The 18,216-nt window shown below is 40.0% G+C and overlaps 1 protein-coding gene across 5 annotated transcripts in view; it reads left to right on the top strand.

Annotated features, from left to right (window-relative positions):
• Positions 1-18,216, top strand: part of NOSTRIN (nitric oxide synthase trafficking) — a 68,202-nt gene that overhangs the window by 39,721 nt on the left and 10,265 nt on the right. For all 5 annotated transcript variants that reach the window (XM_036023349.1, XM_036023348.1, XM_036023347.1 and 2 more), the window contains 5 exons: positions 1,411-1,473; positions 3,979-4,077; positions 10,001-10,126; positions 15,247-15,345; positions 15,443-15,568. In XM_036023349.1, coding sequence (XP_035879242.1) covers positions 1,411-1,473; positions 3,979-4,077; positions 10,001-10,126; positions 15,247-15,345; positions 15,443-15,568 — 513 coding nt within the window. The remainder of the gene's footprint in view (positions 1-1,410; positions 1,474-3,978; positions 4,078-10,000; positions 10,127-15,246; positions 15,346-15,442; positions 15,569-18,216) is intronic.

Here is an 18,216-nt window from a genome sequence, read left to right as displayed (position 1 = left end):
TGCTTGTTCCACCACTGCTGCCTCTCAGCACCATGCTGAGTCTCCTTGCCTCTCCATCCATCTCCCCGTCTCTGCCCCTCCTACCCATTTGGATGAATGTGGCTTCTTTAAATCCTTGTTTGTCAGACTCCCATGCAGTCCTGTTTTCTGACAGTTCTAGGTATTATTTGTTTTGAGATTTAGTTGTAATTCTTTTTGTGGTTGTGCGAGGAGGTGAATCATGTCTACCTATGCCTCCATCTTGAGATTAGAGTTTTTTAAAATAAGTGAACTTACCATGCCTGGGTGGCTCAGTTGATGGAAGCATCGTCCCATACACCAAAGGGTTGCAGTTTCGATCCCCAGTCAGGGTGTATGTGGGAGGCAACCAATTGATGTTTTTCTCTGGCATCAGTGTTTCTGTCTCTCAAAAAACCACTGATGGCATATCCTCAGGTGAGGTTTAAAAAAAATTAGAAAAATTTAAAAAGTGAACACGACAGCCACATACATAGAGTAAAAAAAATGGCATAAAGCATGGTTCCTTTCATTGTATTTGTTATAATAAAACATGTTTTCTGAATCTAATCAACTGGAAAAATAAAAGTGCAATATCGCCAGCTCTCCAAGTGGTTGGATAATGGCTGATCTGTGGGAAGGAGAAAACATTAGTGTCTAGAAGAAAAGGTTTTTTCCTAACTTAAGTTTGACTTCCTTGGGGGCTTGCCTAGATCCAGTTTTGTCATTACTATTACTGTCCTGTTGGCTGTTTAAAGTAGTAAAATAAAGTTAATTATGACTAGGAATTCAATCTTTTTTATTTTTATTTTTCTCCTATTCCCCGCCCCTCTTTTGCCTATCTCCACCCAGCCCCTGTCCCCTTCCCTCTGGCCATCACCACAATGATGCCCTTGGGTTGTGCATATATGTTCTTGGCTAATCCCTTCACCTTCTTTCAACCCTTCCTCCCCCCTCCCCTCTGGCAGCTGTTGGTCTGTTCCACATAAGAATTCAATTTGAAGTTAAAACAACATTCACTTCAGAGGCAATGAGGCACAGTAAAATTAACACTGCTAAGGACTTATACCAATTCTCACGTTGTTAACATCTGGGCCACATGGAATGATGCTGAAGAGAAAGTGGGACCAGATGTGACACCAATCTATGAAAGATTCTTCACACAGACTGTCCATATTTATGTTGTTTTCATGTAGGTCCATATAAGAAATAATTATTTTACCAAATGCATTCAGGCTAAATTCTGTCAAGAGCTTCTTGACAGGGAAAAGATAGTCTGGTTACTTTTCTCAGGAAATATGTCCATTAAAGGATTTTGAAATTTCTTTGAATTGTGACAGTGATTGTGCTCCAACTAATAAGCCAGCACTGTGATGCAGAAAAAGACAGAAAAAATTCTTTTTCTCTTCATAGCTTGATAATGAATTTGAAAAGACAGCAAATCTTTTCATTAGCAACTGGAATCAACAAATTAAGGTGAGTAACAAACATCTTTTGTGTGAACAAGTTTTAGGATTGAGGCTTTTTTACTTTTGCACAATAATGTGTTTTAGTGTTAGTATTTCTAAGTGTTAACTGAAGAGAAAAATGCTTGCTCACCTGAGTTATTATATAGATATACCTTTCCACTCAATCAGTGGAAGAGCAGGGCTCTGAATATGGATTTTCTTTATAGCCAACACATAGCATTTATTGTGTACGAAGTGCTATATCCTATATATTTAATCATCACAACACCCCACTGTTGTATGTGACCTGGCATTGTCTCATCTTGAAGATGGATGGGGAAACTGAGGTAAAGAGATAAATAATTTGCCTAAGTTCACAAAACTGGTTAATGCTTGAAACAGGAAGTGTTACAAGTTGGGCTCTAGGTTACTCTTGATCATTTCACTATGCCGACTGCCTCTCTGTATAATTTGTAACTTGGGGCAAGTGGCAAATACTCTCTGGGTTTTGGTTTTGTCATTTGTAGAAGGGTGTTTGTGATCTGTCTTACTAGTGAGAGGAGCACCATGAGGGGTGGGTGACAACGTGTGAAGGGATGTATGTGTATTCATTCTACAAGTATGTACAGTCCACTTATTGTGCACCACACTGTACTAAGATGTGGTTCTTATTTCCCAGTAATTGATAGGTAACATATGTGCAGGAAATAGTGAATGAATTCTAAGGAGAGGAATTATGATCTGGTATGAAAATTTGGAGAATTCTATAGGTTCTTAAGCAGAGAGAATAACAGATGGAGCTCATATATATGCACAGAAGATTATTCTAGAACAATCCAGTTTAGGAGGAATTCATTTTCAGTAGAAAGGATAAGAGAGGGAATCTGCCAAGAAAACCCAAGGATATTCTTTGAATGGACTTGTGGTCCAAAAGTTGAAATTCTCCTTTTTTATCTCCCAAGTTCCAGCCCCCAAAGAGAACCTTCCCAGGTAGAGAGCCACCTGTATATATAAATAACCAGAGACCATCAGAAACGGGTAGCCCATATATCAGCCTTCGGTGTTGCCACTGAAGCTTTTGCTGAAATCGAAGACTCCATGAGATCAAAAACATTAATAAGAAATGTTTGAGATAAATTAATTTCTATACCCACAATAGTAGTACTGATAAAAGTAAGCTCATGGGAATCACATTTAAAATACATATTTAAAAGTCTCATAAACAGCATCCAGTCATTTGTTTTTAGTTTTGCTCTTGATTTCATGAACTTTCTTAAACAGAATTTGTTTTTAAAAAATCCATTCTCTAAATATTCAGCTTTCATGGGAAATTCAATGTAATGGACCAAAAGAGAGAAAGCAAGCTCAGCAGCTGCAATTGCTTTCAGGAACAAAAAGCATCTTTTATTATTTCCCACTTTCCACCAATTAATTTTCCCAATAAAAATAATTTTATGTTTTATAAAGAGCAACAGAGAAATTAGAGAACATAAAATTCTTGAGCTACAATAAATTTGTTTCCAGTTACAATTCAAGGGACTCAGCACGTCAGTAATGAAGTCCAGTCTGTTCTGGAGACACCGATGAAAAGCCTTAAAGGATCAAAGCTCTGGGCTCAAGCTCTCATTTATCTGTGGGCATGTGCCTGACCAAAGGTGGAGGAAGAGGGTCTAGAACCTTCTTGCTCCTCCCTTTTGTAGAGGTTTCATACAGTTAGAGGTTTCCAGCAGCCTTTGCCCCTGATTCCTAAGGAAAAAAAGATCTGAGTTTTTCCCTTCATCATCGGGTTTTACAGTTCTTCCTAAGGTGAAAAACCACACAGCCTTTCAATCAATCCAGTTTCTGAAACAGGCTGAATCCAAATCAAACTGAAATCTTTTTTTATCTCTGGAGCATTACCTCCTGCCAACTTGGAACTGTGTAGAATAGAAAATGATCGCCTAAATCATAACCTACTCTGAGGTTTGAGGCATCAATAGGGTCAGGAGACTTGGGATGTTTCTTGCTTCCCAGCTTTCCCCAACCTCACCCGCGTCTCACAAATGCAGGGCAGGTCATGAGATGCCTGGTCATCAGGTAGCAAAATTTCCCCTTGGCTGTAAGTTTTAAAAAATCATCTTTAAACAACCTCAATTGTGGCCCAGGTTGATTTATAAAAATGATGCGGGATTTCTTCCATGTTTGTTGTGTTACTTTTATTTTTATTTATTTATTTATTTTTTGTGGTAGAGCCATTCCCTTCCATCATGTAGCTAGAATAACATTTGGAGGCTTGCAGGCCTTTGATGCTTTAACAAAATACATAACCCTCTTGAGTGTACCCACAATAATGAAAAAATACACAGTGGTTCTCAGGGCAAAACCTTAGCCATTGTTATATTTTAGGCAGGTTTTGAGGTGAAGGCTGAAATGAAGAATTATAATTACACAATCATTCAAGCTAGCACATGAACATTAACTTGTTCCAAAATAGAAGAGTTTTTCTCTTGATATCAATTTCTGCTCCTTTTTTTAAAATGTTTTTTGACTCTAGGCCAAAAAGAAATTAATGGTGAGTACCAAGAAGCATGAAGCACTTTTCCATCTTATAGAAAGCTCCAAGCAAACCATCACTGAAAGGGAGAAGCAGAAGGTAACGTGTCATGGCCAGCTGGGTGCATGAGGTTTGGAGACAGGTGGGCTCCCTGCCCTCGGTATAGATATGAGAAAGCGGGTGGAGGCCCCCTCTGTGAGGGGTGTCTGCAGAGTTGTAGTGAGGAAGAGTATCAGAGAGGATTCTAAATCATTCCTGGTCCATTTGCATTTTTACTTTCACATATCTTTAAAAGGTATTATTGACAGATGACAAATTAGACAAATGGTGTCCACATTTTTTAATGGGGAATCCTATTAATTAAACATTTCTCAGCTCACACCCCAAATAAGTAAAAAATATATATATAAATATACACACACATTTATTATATAATGTACTTTATCTATGTTGTGTGTAATATATAGTACTTTATGTATTGTATCAATATGTTATGAACATTATAAAACAAAAAATATGAATGTTTGACAGATAAAGTAAAAATGAAATAACATTTTAAGTGATTAGTTAATTATATTTTTACATAATCATTAAAGAACAGTTCTAGGCACAAGTATACACTTGGGACAAGGTTCAGCCTTAATGTAGTAAATAAAAAGTCATATTTCTGATAGTGCTTTTGATAATCTTAAGTTTTTTGGTCACCTTCTTGTCAGATCTCACTAGTTCATCCTAGGTTTTGCCTTTCACGTGGGTGAGGACCAGCTCACAGCCAGGAGCAGGAGAAAGCATCAGCCTGTCACTTTCCTGTGGCTTCCTCATGCTTGTGAGGGGGGATGCCCCCCAAAAGAATGGAATTTATTTATAAGACACTGTATATTTATTCTTACATGCTTAAACTTCAGTCACCTTCAAAGTACTCCCCATTTGATGCAATACACCTAGCAAGTCATTTTTTCTGCTGCTCAAAACAGTTTTTGAACCTGCTGATTTTGATGTCTTTTAGTGCTTCTGCCATTTTTTATTTCATCTCTCCCACATTGGCAAAATGTTTTCCTTTGAGGACTGTTTTCATTTGGGGAAACAAAAAAAATGTCACTCGGGGTCAAGATCGGGTGAATAGGAAGGGTAGGGTAAGGCGGTCATGCTGGTTTTTGTCAAAAACTGCAGAACACTCAGTGCAGTGTGGGCCGGCATACTCATAAATCACCCATCATGAAATGGGCAATCACATTGAAAGAATGTTCCAAAAAATTCACTGAAGCCAAATGCAGTCTCTCACAACGCCAGCTGACACACTGATATGGATGGGTGCCTACAACCCTCACGGAGCAGGGAAACCTGCACTACAAGGGGCCCGCCCTCTGGAAGATAATTCCATTTGGGGGGGATCCCCCCTCATATATTGTTAGTATTAATGTCAAACTATAGTTTCTTGGCAGAAATCTTTTTTTAAGAGATTTGTGCATTTTGCATTAACCTAATTAACGCTAGATAATAAAACTATAAATCTGCATGACCCACACACATGTCAATGTCCCAGGTGTCCCAGGATGCTGACACCTTCTCATATTGCAAAATTCCCACTCATCCTCCAGGACACTCTGGGATCCTCAGCTGTCAATCAATGTATGGGCAGCAGTGTCAACTCATATGTTAAATAAGAGTAAGCTTTAGGCAAAAATGAACCCAAATAACCCCAACAGATTTTCTCGCACACCTCTTGCGGTATGTGCCGAGACTGGAAAGCTTTGAAATCACCAGTATCTGCCCCAAAGGATGGCACCCCCACTAAGGAAGTGTAAGCAGCACCACTGCAACCAAAGACATTCTGAAAAGAAGAAAATTGTCTTTGCAGGTAACGCTGTTATTTCATCTGAAGAAGCTATTAGTTGAAAAACTTAAATTAATTGTTAGCAAGATTTTACGAGGTTCTTATTTCTTCGCATGTCAGTCTTCACAGTTTGAAATAATCATAACAAGTATTGAATAATGAGACAGCTTCCAAGGGGGCGAAACCACAGTATGTTAAAATGTTAAGTACCAGACCTGTCATAGGCATTTGAAGCCCGCAGTAGAAGCTATTCTTTATTGATGTCAAGCAATAGCAAAATAAGAAGCGTGGGCAGCTAAGTGGTAAATTTCCTCTTCCTTCCCTCATTAGAATCTTTCCTGGGAGGCTGAAGTCTACAGTGAGTCTTCTCCAGCCCTCCTCCAGCTGGCTCTGCAACCATAGTCCGTAGCTATCATTGCATCACAGATCTCCACCATCTGCACCACTGTATCTGTTAGGGTTTTTCTTTCTTTCTCTTTCTTTCTTTCTTTCTTTCTTTCTTTCTTTCTTTCTTTCTTTCTTTCTTTCTTTCTTTCTTTCTTTCTTTCTTTCTTTCTTTCTTTCTTTCTTTCTGTCTTTCTTTCTTTTTTTTTTTTCAGTCCTACAGCTGAACAGCTAAGGCAGAATTCACTTTCTCATCTCACATAGAAATGCCCCAATCTCCAGCCTGAGCTGAATTGCTTCTATGCTGCTTGGCAATTCTTCCTGTTTTCTTGCTCATCAGTCCTTGCTCTCAGCAGAAGCTGATCTAAATCTCCATACTCACACCTCCATCCTCACCACCCACTCTCTGTAGACTATCTTGCTTCCTACCTCACTGAGTAAACAGAAATCAGCACAGCCACCTGCCTACAAATATCATATGTACAATGGGACAGGCCAGTCCTTAACATACTCAGTTCCCCATCCCACCCGGTCTTTCAGAGATGCTTCTCTTGATTACACCCCTCTCCCTATGTCTTGGTCATACCACTCTCCAATAGTTCTTTCCCATCAGCCTTCTCAGCTTCCCCCATCTCTGGTGAGTCAGGGAGACACCTTTCCACGGCTCTATTTCTGTTCCTCCCCAGATATTACTTCTTCTTTTACACGGAGATTCAGTGAAAGAGGTGCCTGTGCTTTGTCTTTACTTCCTCACCTCCTGTTAACTCCTCCAACCACCCCAATCAGGTTTCTCACCATTCTACTGAGAGCTGTTGCCGTCGAAGACAATGTCATCCTTGTTGCTAAAGCCACTGGGTACTTTCCAGTTCTTACCTTATTTAACTTGGAAGCATTACGCATTGCTGACTTCCCCATTCCAGAACAGTCTCTTCCTTTAACTTTAGCAACATCTTACTCTTTTGATCTTTTTTTTTCTGGAGATTTTTTCTTAAACTTCTTTACCAACTTCCCTTCTATTGATTTACATTCTGCTGTTCCTGATATTTTATATCCTGGGCCTCATGCTTCTTACCCAGCATGTTATCTCTGGCGTCCAGTGTGGTACTCTTAGTGCCAGGTGCTCAAGAAGTAACTGGTACTCAATAAATATACTCTCACAACTTCAACTAGAATGTCTATTCTGAAACAATACCTGCATTTATATCTTCAGCCCAAACCAGTCTCTAAACTGCATTTTGGTACATGAACCTCAGTACACCAAATTGGAATCCTCACATCCCTCTGCCAAAAATATTGTTTATTTTTGTGTTTTCCATATCTTTGAATATCACCAGCCCTCATATCTTCTCAATTCTAACTCCTGGGACAAATACTTTTTAAATTTATCTACTTGTATTTCTCTCCACTGCCACTACTCTCTCCCAGGCCACATCATCACCACTTAGATTGCTGTGACTGACAAATGGGTCTCTTGACTTTGTATTGCCCTTTTTAATTTCCCACATACAAGCCAAGCTGACCCTTCTGAAACCCAATCTGAGCATATTATCCTCCTTTGAAAAGCCTCCAAAGTCTTCCCAGTGACCTCAGAATCAAGCACAAGCTCTTTTCTGTGGTTCTCAAGAGGCTTCCTGACGTGACCCTTGCCTAATTTTTAGCATCACCTTTTGCTGTTCTCCCTCTCAGGCTGTGTGCTTCAACCTCACCAATTTTTTTGGTATCATGCCAGGCTCACCAATTCCTACTTTTATTTTAGGTTTATCCACATAAGGGTTGTTTCTGTGAGCACCCACTATGTGCCAAATCTCAGTTTATATGTCATTTTAAGTTCCAGGATAGTTTAGGTGACTCTTTTGCCCTGGTGATACCTAAACAGTATATCATCCTGGGATCTATCACACAGGCTAGTAGTGTGAGTCTCTGACTAGAGAAGGAGCCTACCTAGTTCACATGACACACTGTGGCACTCAATAAATGTTTGATGAATGAATTGAGATCTTTTTTTCCAAGAGAAAAAATAAGTATGCAGTCTTTCACAAATTTTAGCAAATTTTTTCAGAAAAGCATCTTAAATAAGAATATAAGAGTCTACAGTCTCCATTTATATCAATTTGGGCTTACTAGCTGTAGATTTGCTGAGCAAAATCTTCTGGTCAATAGCTATGTAGAGTAGGCTGATGAATGTGAGTGCTCATCTCAAAAGTAACTTTGTTCTCATTGCTGGAGACCTGAGCATTCTCAATTAGCATCTAAGGACATGACTTAGCAAAGTATATACATGGCATGCTTTCGGCCCTTTCACTATATTGTTATCAGATTAAAATTCACAAGCTCATGTTTCTGTAGATAAATGTGGTCCATTATACTTGATGTACAAAACCAAATGTGTCCTGTGTAAGTCGTACATCAGAGCTGAGAGACAGTTGAATGGCTAGTATGTCAATTGGAATAATGAAATGAGTGGTGTTAATATTCAGAATTTTGGATGCATGTTCTTCATTACTGAAATGCTAGTCAAAATGTCCTTAAACATAAAGAGAATTATTCTTAAAAGCCTTTGTCTCTGTCCTTGAAACTCCTAAATTGCTTCAGTCAGAGGGATCCTTAGTACTCCTTAAAGTGTGGTTTGAGGACCATTTGCATCAGTACCATCGGAAAAGGTAGTGAAAATTCCAATTTCCTGATCCCACTGCAGAACTCCTGAGTCAGTAAGGCTACTGTGCAATACTGAAAATCTGCAGTTTCACAAGCACCCCGGGTCATTCCTATATGCATTAACGTTTGAGAATCATTCATGCAATACAACTTCTTCCTTTCTCAGAGACATGAAATTACTTGTCTGAGCATTTCAAGAATCAATTTCAGCTACCCTGGTCCAGAGAGTTTTGTATTACTATGATTTTCCAGAAGGTTTCACAACCAGAATGGTCAAAGTTAGTGATTGGCAAGAGAGGGTTCTTTGTAAAGGAGGAGATCACTTGGGAGTAGGGTGGAAAGAAGGCATCTGTCAAGCTGCCCATAACTTGCAGTGAACATTGCCATGTGTCTTGTTCAGGCTCTTCACTAGTAATAGTAATACTCACTGACTTTGACTGCTATCCAAGGTCTCAGGCAGTGTGCCACGTGCCTCACCTACTTGAATCCTCAGAGCACCCCAGCAACATAGAAGCATCACTATCCCCATCACATAGGTCAGAAAACTGGTTCATGAAGGTTAAATAAGTCACCGGCAGGACTCGACTCCTGAAGTTTGACTTCAAGTTATACTGCAGCGTTTATATAGTGAAAGGAGAGTAAGGTTATTGGACATTACTAAATGAGAGCCAGGAATAATCCTACATAGTTCTAAAAGTTATATGATTGGACATTTCTCTACCTCCCCTGTTAAGAAATGCCAGGGCCTAAAGGATTTGTCAAATAAGACTACAGGGATTGTTAGTAGATGACAGTCTTGAGTTGGAGATTCCTGATCAACAGGTGCTTCTCCTGTCATTTGGCCCCCTCCTTGATTTGATAAAGTGATTTGATAAATATGAAATGATGTGCCATCACTTCGTGTTTAAGGACCTCGATGTCTTCATAAGAAAAACTGAAGGAATTATACTGAGAGGACTTTAGGTTTCCTTTCAGCTCTGACATCCCCTTTTTCTGAGAAAGATCTTTGATTTTGTCATCCTCTCCTACGCTTTAGGACTTTAGCTGGGAGATGACGCACATGCCATTAGAGTGAGTGTAACTGTACGGAATTACAAAGGGCTTCCATGTATGTGTTCATGAGTATGTGACTCTGATGGTTTACTCTAGCTCCTCAATAAACTGAAAAAATCCACTGAGAAGTTGGCAAAAGAAGATGAAAATTACTACCAAAAAAACATAGCCGGCTGTTCTACCAGACTAAAGTGGGAAAACACACTAGAAAACTGCTACCAGGTAAGTTATGCATTCACATTTTTTTTCTCCTTCCATAGAGCTTCGTGTGGCCTTGAAAATGGAGATTAGATCTATACTTACACGACCCAGTGATCTCTGTCCTTAGCTATGACCCTCACTGCTATTGTCACTTTAGACAAACTACATTACTTCTCATTGTTGCAATTTACCCATGGTTAAAATAACCAGTGACTGTTTATTGAATATCACTGACCAGATTTTTCTGATCCTAAGTTCTCCATGGACACAGTATCAGCTAACTTTAAAAAGTGCTGTCATAAGAAAGTGTAAATTAAATCTTAACTGTTAGGTACTCAGATGAGTTTTAGTTCTGGTTGCTTATTCATAGAGTATTCACTTATGGAATCCCTTTTGACGTCAGACATTGTGCTGGACCCTGGAGATATACAGCAATTAATAAAGTGCCATCTCAACACTTGAGATGTGCACAACTTAGCAGCAAAGAAGACATATAGAGAAAGAATTCAATTGTCCATTAAACATCAAAAAGTATGAACAAGTAAATCACAGAAGGGAAAATCAAATCACTAATAAACATATGAAAAGATGCTTACTGATTTGGCAAAAAAATATTTTATCTTTTAACAATTTATTTTTAAGTTATAGTACATTTGGCAAAAATATTTAAAGTGATGATATGAAGTGGTACCAAATAAGAGCTATCGGGAAACAAGGTCCAGCCTCTCTCTAGTGAGGGTAATTTAACGCTGTCTGGTGAAACTGAAGTGTGCATGCACCCACAGCATGATGGTTCCCCTTTAAGACATATATCCTGAAAAATAATTTAGACTTATATACCAAGGGTAAGGTCTAAACATGTTTATTGCATAATTGTTTATAATTGTATGTTGAGAAAAGTTGTACACAAGCTTCATACCTATCAGTAGAGAAATTGCTCTTAAAAATGTGCTTGAATTAAGAAAGTAGAGGTCTGGTGAGTCGTCCTTGCCTCACCCTCACCAGTATCAACTCCCTTGCTTTGTATTTCCTTGCCTTGGATATAGTCAGTCTGTACCACCAAGTCATTCATTAACTTATACATGACACTGTGCATCCTCTATCTGCTGTTGTTTACAAACTCAGGAATTAAATGTTATATTCATAAAGATACAATAAAACTGGGCTGATTTGAATTAAAAGAGAATTTTTATAAGTATGGAAAGTAGAAATGAGATAACTAAGGAAGTTCAGTTTCATTATTTTTTTTTAAATTTCATCTCCCCCATCATTCTTCTGCAAAAGTAGAATATAAGAATTTATTTCAGCATCCTGTGAAATGTCCTCTTGCCCCTTTCTCCTCTTCCTATGGGATTCACAAACCCTTTCAGAAAGCATTCATTGGACTAGGTTTAAGGAAGTTCAGTAGATATTGTGAGAGGTATTACAAAGTCGTTAAGTGTGACTGTTAAATAATGAAACCAATTCCACAATCCACATGTCAAAGTTAATCTTATTACTTCATAATCATACTATGTTCAAGCCATACTTCCTACCTTCCAGGAAGAAACATTTCAGTTGTTAGAAATAATCTATAATATAATTCAAAACATAATAGCCACAATACCAAAAATACCAAGAATCAAATGCTTGGTACTGACAGTGCTTACTCACGCCATTTATGGCTTAGAAAGCCATTTGCAGTGTCAAGAACCTTAAAAATATTCACTTTCTCAACTAATGTTCCTTATGTGAACCACAGAACACAGAAAATAATCTGAGTGACTGCTTTCAGTTCTTCCGAGGATGCTAGCGGCTAGTACCACTGTGGAGGCAGAGGGGAGATGTTAACTCATTGAAGACGCTGGAAACATTAAGTCATTAGGGTTTAATTCTTTTCTAGAACCCTTCTGAAAAACTTAATGTCCTTTCTATAAATCTATCTTAAGAAAGTAACTGGAAAACAAAACACAGATTTTTGTTCAAAAGACATTAAAAATAAAAAAGAGGAAATAATCCAAATGACCAAATGACTAAATGAATCCATAAATTGTATGCAATCCTACACAATGAAGTGTTAATTAACATGATGTTTGTGAAGACTGATGGCCTGGAAAACCACTTATGTGTAATACTAAGTGAATAAAACATGATTCAAATTGAAATAATTTGATACATAAATAGAAAAACACACACATACCTAGGTAGACTGAAATACATCAAAATGTTAACAGCACTCATCTCTGGATGAAAGAATTATAAATGATTTAAAATATTTTTGTGTCCCATGTGACCCTAGGACAATGTCTCAGAGCACCTGGGATGCTTGTTATTGTTCAGGTTCCTGAGAACCGCCCTAGACTGGGTGAATCACAGAACTGCTGAACGACCTTAGGACAGGGTCCAGGTGATTTCTAGGCATACTAAAAGTTTGAGAGTTCCTGCTCTGTAAAAAGCATGCTATTCCTTTGATCAGTTTTATGAAGGCAATTTGGATGAAAATGAAGTCTCTCCAAGCTCCTCGGGTACATAAACTGCAAGGCCAGGACAGCAGGAACTAAGAAGAATGAATGAAGAGTGTGAGTTATCTGACACCTGGGCCTCAGACAGGTCCTGAATCTTCTGTCTCTTGGTAGCTCTGACCACACTTTCTTCATGTGCTGCACAGCACAGGAGGCCAGTGTGAGGTCCTCCAGAGTATCTTGCTTTTCTGTTGCCTATTATTTTTTAGAAGAACAGGATAATAGAAAGCAAAAATTCATTAAGTGACATATGGATTTTCTCTTTGAACAATGGAATTTATCTCAGCCTCTCTTTATGAGCCAACATAGATCATTTTAATGATTTCCCTGAAATGTAATTAAAATTTGTGAAACATTACTATTTCCATCAAGAGGCACTAGCCATTCTAGTCTCACACTGATGCTAGAGGTTCAGCACTTATCAAAGTAAAGAAACAGCTGCCTACTAGGGAGGCAGTGTGTCCCTAAACCTGGCCTTTCTTCTTATCTCTCCTGTCCTTCACTCATGGTGCTAAACCAGAACAGCTGCTTTGTGAATTTTTTCTGTACTGTGAAGTCTCTTGTTTCCTGAAGACTGTCCCACATGAGGTCTGCACCGCAGAACAGAATTTGTGTCACATATTTGTGAGGAGGCACGTGGTTCCTGTCCTTTGAAGAGGCCGTGTGTTTGGTAGGCTGCTCTCGGTGTCTTTCATCCTGTGTCTGGGAGACAGAGGGCACATGGCCACATTCAAGTGGCTGCTGCCCGAGATTCTGCAGAAGGACTCCACTGCAGGAGACCAACAGCGGAAACAAAGACCTTTTGCTCCCATTGACTTACCAAAATTGTGCAGGTTGTGACTCCACAAAGAATGTGTCCAAGGGGTATGCAACTCCAGGCTTCTGATTCAAATGTCAAGACACTGGCACAGAATGAAAATTTGCATGTGATTAGCAAAGGTGTTCCCACTTACTGCCCAAGTGTTTCACATAGTTGTGTTAAAGTGGCTATATACCGATACACAGAGTGTGGTATACGCTTAGGATGGAATATTCTGCCTTAAAAAGGAAGGAAATTCCAACACAAGCTACAGGATGAAGCTTTCATTTATGCTAAATGAACTAAGCCAGACACAAAAGGACAAACACTGCATGATTCCTGTTGTATGAGCTACCTAGAGTGGTCAAAGTCATCGAAGACCGGAAGTGAATGGTGATTGCCAGAGGGGCTGGGGGCAGGGGAATCAGGTGTTCCTGCTCAGTGGGCACACCGTTTCAGTTTTGCAAGATGAAAAATTTCTGGAGATAGCCGAGGGTGAGGGTTGTCCCACAGTGCACATGTACTTAATGACACAGAACTGTACATTTAAAAATGGTCACGATGGTAAATGCCATGTTATGTCAATTTTACCACAATTAGGAAACATAACTAAATTTTTAAAAATTTTAAATGTCTGTATACCATAGCTGAAATAACAGCAGAGTGTGAGTCAGCACTCACAGGAATGTAAAGAAACCACTGATGGGGCCAGTGGGCCCTGCAGGCACGCCAGCAGAGGCAGGACAGAAGCCAATGATCTTTGTGATTTTCCCACCCCAACCCTACCAAAATCCTTGATTCTTATGGTGATGGTACCCACCAATTTGCCCAAAGCCTTCCTCGTGAAAAACTATCGCCGAGTGCTCTTTACTGTATGGGGTGCGGTGGTAGGTACGGGAGAAACCAACCTGGCCTCTGGAGTAAGGAGGAGTGCCCAGGCCTTGCCCTTACAAAAACAGGATGAGGAGTCTGTTCTCTTGGACACCTGCCACCTCTGTCAAAGCCAAAGTCCTCTGGGCACATACCCAGCTGCCCTCCTGTGGTCGGAGAATCCCCTGCACACTCCACCTGACCCAGCTTTCTCCTACAATGCCTAGCTGCTGAACTTACAGAAACTCCCTCCAAATAATCAGTCAGCATCCCAGCTAGCAGTGAGTGGCAAGAGCCTAATGGCTAACTTTTTCTAAATATTAAGAGCTAACAAGGAAAATGTGACCTCCTTTCTTATTTACCCTTCCCAGCTAAAAGTTATGAAACTACAAGAGTGGAATTCTCACACAAAATGGGGCGGCTATGTTTCCAGCTGCAAACTGTGGTCTCTGACCTCCCGGCTTAATTACAGGCCAGAATTATGAATTGATGAGACTTTGGGGTTCTGCTTTTACCAAATATTTCCCTGAAGCAGAGAATTTGTCTCTCCATTTTTGCCCCTGTAAAAATTAGCAGAATGCCTTCTATGCAATGTAACAATTCTAGATATATTTAGTTTCTGACTGCATTTTGGACATGGGTTTTAGTGGACTTTCACTCTTTTTATCTGAACATAACAAGTGCTTTTGAAGTTACTCTTTTTCTATCCTTTCTTTGTAAATGTCAGGTAACCTACAGCATCCACCTCTGTGCTTTTTGGGCTAAAAAAGCCTGGGAAAAGTGTGTGATTTAAATCAATTCTAATGGCGGATAAGTAGGAGAGACACCAGATTACATTCCTTTGCTGAGAATCTCCCCCACCAGGGTTTGGATGTGACGTAATCAAGAGGCACGAAGAGGACAATTTGCTCAGATGGGTGCAGTTTTGCATAACAGCTGGCTGATTTTACCTCACCTTCCATCCCTTTCAGAGTATCCTGGAGCTGGAGAAGGAAAGAATTAAACTTTTATGCAACAACTTAAACCAGTACACCCAACATATTTCTGTTTTTGGCCAAACACTGACCACAGTGAGTAGCCAAGATGTCCCCGTGTCTGGTATACATGGTAGGGGCTGGCAGGGAGCATGTCTTCAGCGACCTTGTCCTGCTTCCTCCGGCTTTGCAGTGCCACACGCACATTCACGGTGCCATCAGCAACATAGATGTCGAAAAAGATATCCAGGCTCTGATGGAAGACACTGCCGTCTCATCTGCAGAAAATACATCCGAGTTCCTGTTAACCGATTACTTTGTAAGTATGGGATGGAAGGAAATTCTGTTAATGGAGAACCTTAGTCAGGTACAGAGATTCATTTAAAAATAATTGAGAACAATTATAAAGGAAGCGTCATTTTTAAATGGGAAATATTGATTTTTTTCATGGTTCATATAAATTAAAAAGCAGTATCATTTATAAACTAGGCAATGGAAATGTCTTTGGTGTTCTCCGGAAGGGGAAGCAAGTCAAAGGGGGCTTTCGACTGAATCTTCATTCTTGGTCTTCTATGAGAGTAATCCCAGTCACAGATGTTTCATGACTGGTACATAATCAGTGTATCATCTTGGTTGCCCATTGCTGCACAACAAATCACCCCTTAACTTAATGGCTTAAAGCAAATATTTATTATCTCACAGCTTCTATGGGTCAGGAATGCAGCAGGGGCTCAGCTAGGTGCCTCTGAGTCCCTCACAAGGCTGCTGTCAAAGTGTCAGCCAGGACTGCCGACATCCAAGGCTCTGCTGGGAAGTGGGCCGCCTCCAAGCCTGCTCGCGTGGCTGCTGGCTGGCTTCCGGTCCTGGCTCACTGCTGGCTGGGGGTATTATTTCCTTACCCAGTGGGTCTCTCCTTAGGGCAGCACACATGGCAGCCTGCTTCTCCCAGAATTTTGATCCAAGAAGACAGAGGCAGAGTGCCCAAGATAGAAGCATAGTCTCTTATAGGCTCATCTCAGAAGTGACATCTCATCACATTCTATTTGTTAGAAGCAAGTCAGTAAGTGCAGCCTACACTCAAGCCAGGGGGATTACACTCAGACATGAATCCCAGGAGGTAGGACTCATTACCAACGTTCTTGACAGTCCTTTGAAAACATTGGACCAACTTACACAGGCTTGTTTTGAGGGCTGCTGGGTGACTCTACTATGGCACCTGAGCTAAAAACAGAGAAGTGTCCCTACTCGGAGTCCGGCATCTTGTCTCTTTGTTTTTGGAGTAAGTTCTTGGTCTTTTGACTTCCTGACAGCTCTTCCTTTGGCCCTTTGCTGTATTTCATTCAGACTTCTAAGGTCCATATTGGGAGGCTTACCTTTCTCTGTATATAGAACCAACCCACTGGTCATGTCCTTCTATAGGATTAAAGTGTAGCCAAAGTCAATATCCCAGGATTCACACCAGGGAACAAGAGGTAAGGGGAGTGAAAAAGGCAATTAGATCTGGGCAAGGCAGGGAATCCAGCAGCTAGGAAAGTGAACTTCTTTTCCCTTTCCCCACCTTCCAAACAGCAGTAAGTGTCCAGCTATTTCTTCAATGAATCCTTTTTTTTTTTTTCTTACCTTGGCAAAGACAAAGCAAATTAGCACTAGCAATGTCTTTTCAAAGCAGAAGCAAAGATAGAGATAGGAGAAGGAAGGAAGATTTGATTACAGTAGGAAAGTACTTTCTTTTTTATTTTCTTCCAAACAGTGGAGGTGATCCCTGAAGTGAGAAAATGCACAATAATATGTATCTATTACTTCCTTTAAAAAAGATAATAAAAATGTCCCTATAGATTAACTTGTCAATAAAATAAGGGTCATTCTCCTTGAAAATTTACCTAGGTCTCTATTGAAATACAAGGAGGCAGGCATGATGGTTTATCATTAATTGAGGCACCCACGGGAATTTTTGGTTTCTATGAAACTTCTGTGTACCAGAACTAACAGCTACATATCTGTTGTCTGAGAGAACGCACTATATCTTCAAACAGGCAAATAAGATTTTCCTAGTATTCTTAATGCAAACTGCCCTCAAAGTCAGACTGCATAGCCATGGCAGTAACTGCAGAGTGACTTTTATCTATGGCTACGAAATTCTCGTGGACAAGAGCTAACACAGAACAATCTGAGCACAAATGTTGGAGAGCCGATGACCAGTGTGAACATATTTATAAGGTCACTCACTGTAAAGGCCATGTTCGAAGACTGTCTCTGTAGTTTTATATGCCTCATCCTGTATTAATCTTTTTTCTAACACATCTTTGGAAGAGAGGAGGAATTTAAGAAAGCTAACAGATAGTAGTATACTCTATTCTCAAGTTGATCTAGTAGTGATCTCTCCCTAGAGATACATTGTTGAACAGCAGATGTCCCCCAGCTGACTCAGTGAAGTCCTGGACTGGTAGGGGAGCCAGGATATAAAGTGCATTCTTCCAGCAAGGAAGGCTGGGGGGCTGGAGTTCGGCATCCTGGTTTAGCCAGAGCTCAGCTGGGGGTGTGAAGTCAGCTTGGGCTATAAGGAAACTGTTTATATGTAATGTATAATATATAAATGAAGTATATATAAATGAAGTATTCTTATCTGTGCATTACATTTTTATAAAGGCTATTCCCATTGCTCTAAATCCTCAGCTTCCCTTTCTTCGTGACAGTCTATCTGAAACAACCTTCCACCGACATTTAGGATCCTAGTTTTCCTCCTTCCCTGTGGGATAACTCCAGACTCTCTCACGCCCATCTTCAGTCATTAGTTTCCTCTCTTTCTCCTTAGGTTTCTCTCCCTTTGCTACATGTTCAGCCACCTCCCCACCCAACCCTAACATCCCAATTTTTTTTCATTCAACCCTTGGCATACGTTTGTGAAAGTTTGGATTTTGGTCATGGTGTCTCACAGCCTATCTGATAAAATCCCTGTTTCTTCCCCCA

This window comes from Phyllostomus discolor, chromosome 4, assembly GCF_004126475.2.
Source record: "Phyllostomus discolor isolate MPI-MPIP mPhyDis1 chromosome 4, mPhyDis1.pri.v3, whole genome shotgun sequence".
In the NCBI taxonomy this organism is placed as follows: Eukaryota; Metazoa; Chordata; class Mammalia; order Chiroptera; family Phyllostomidae; genus Phyllostomus; species Phyllostomus discolor.
Note: the sequence above shows the minus strand (reverse complement) of the source record. Positions and strands in the feature narration are given on the sequence as shown.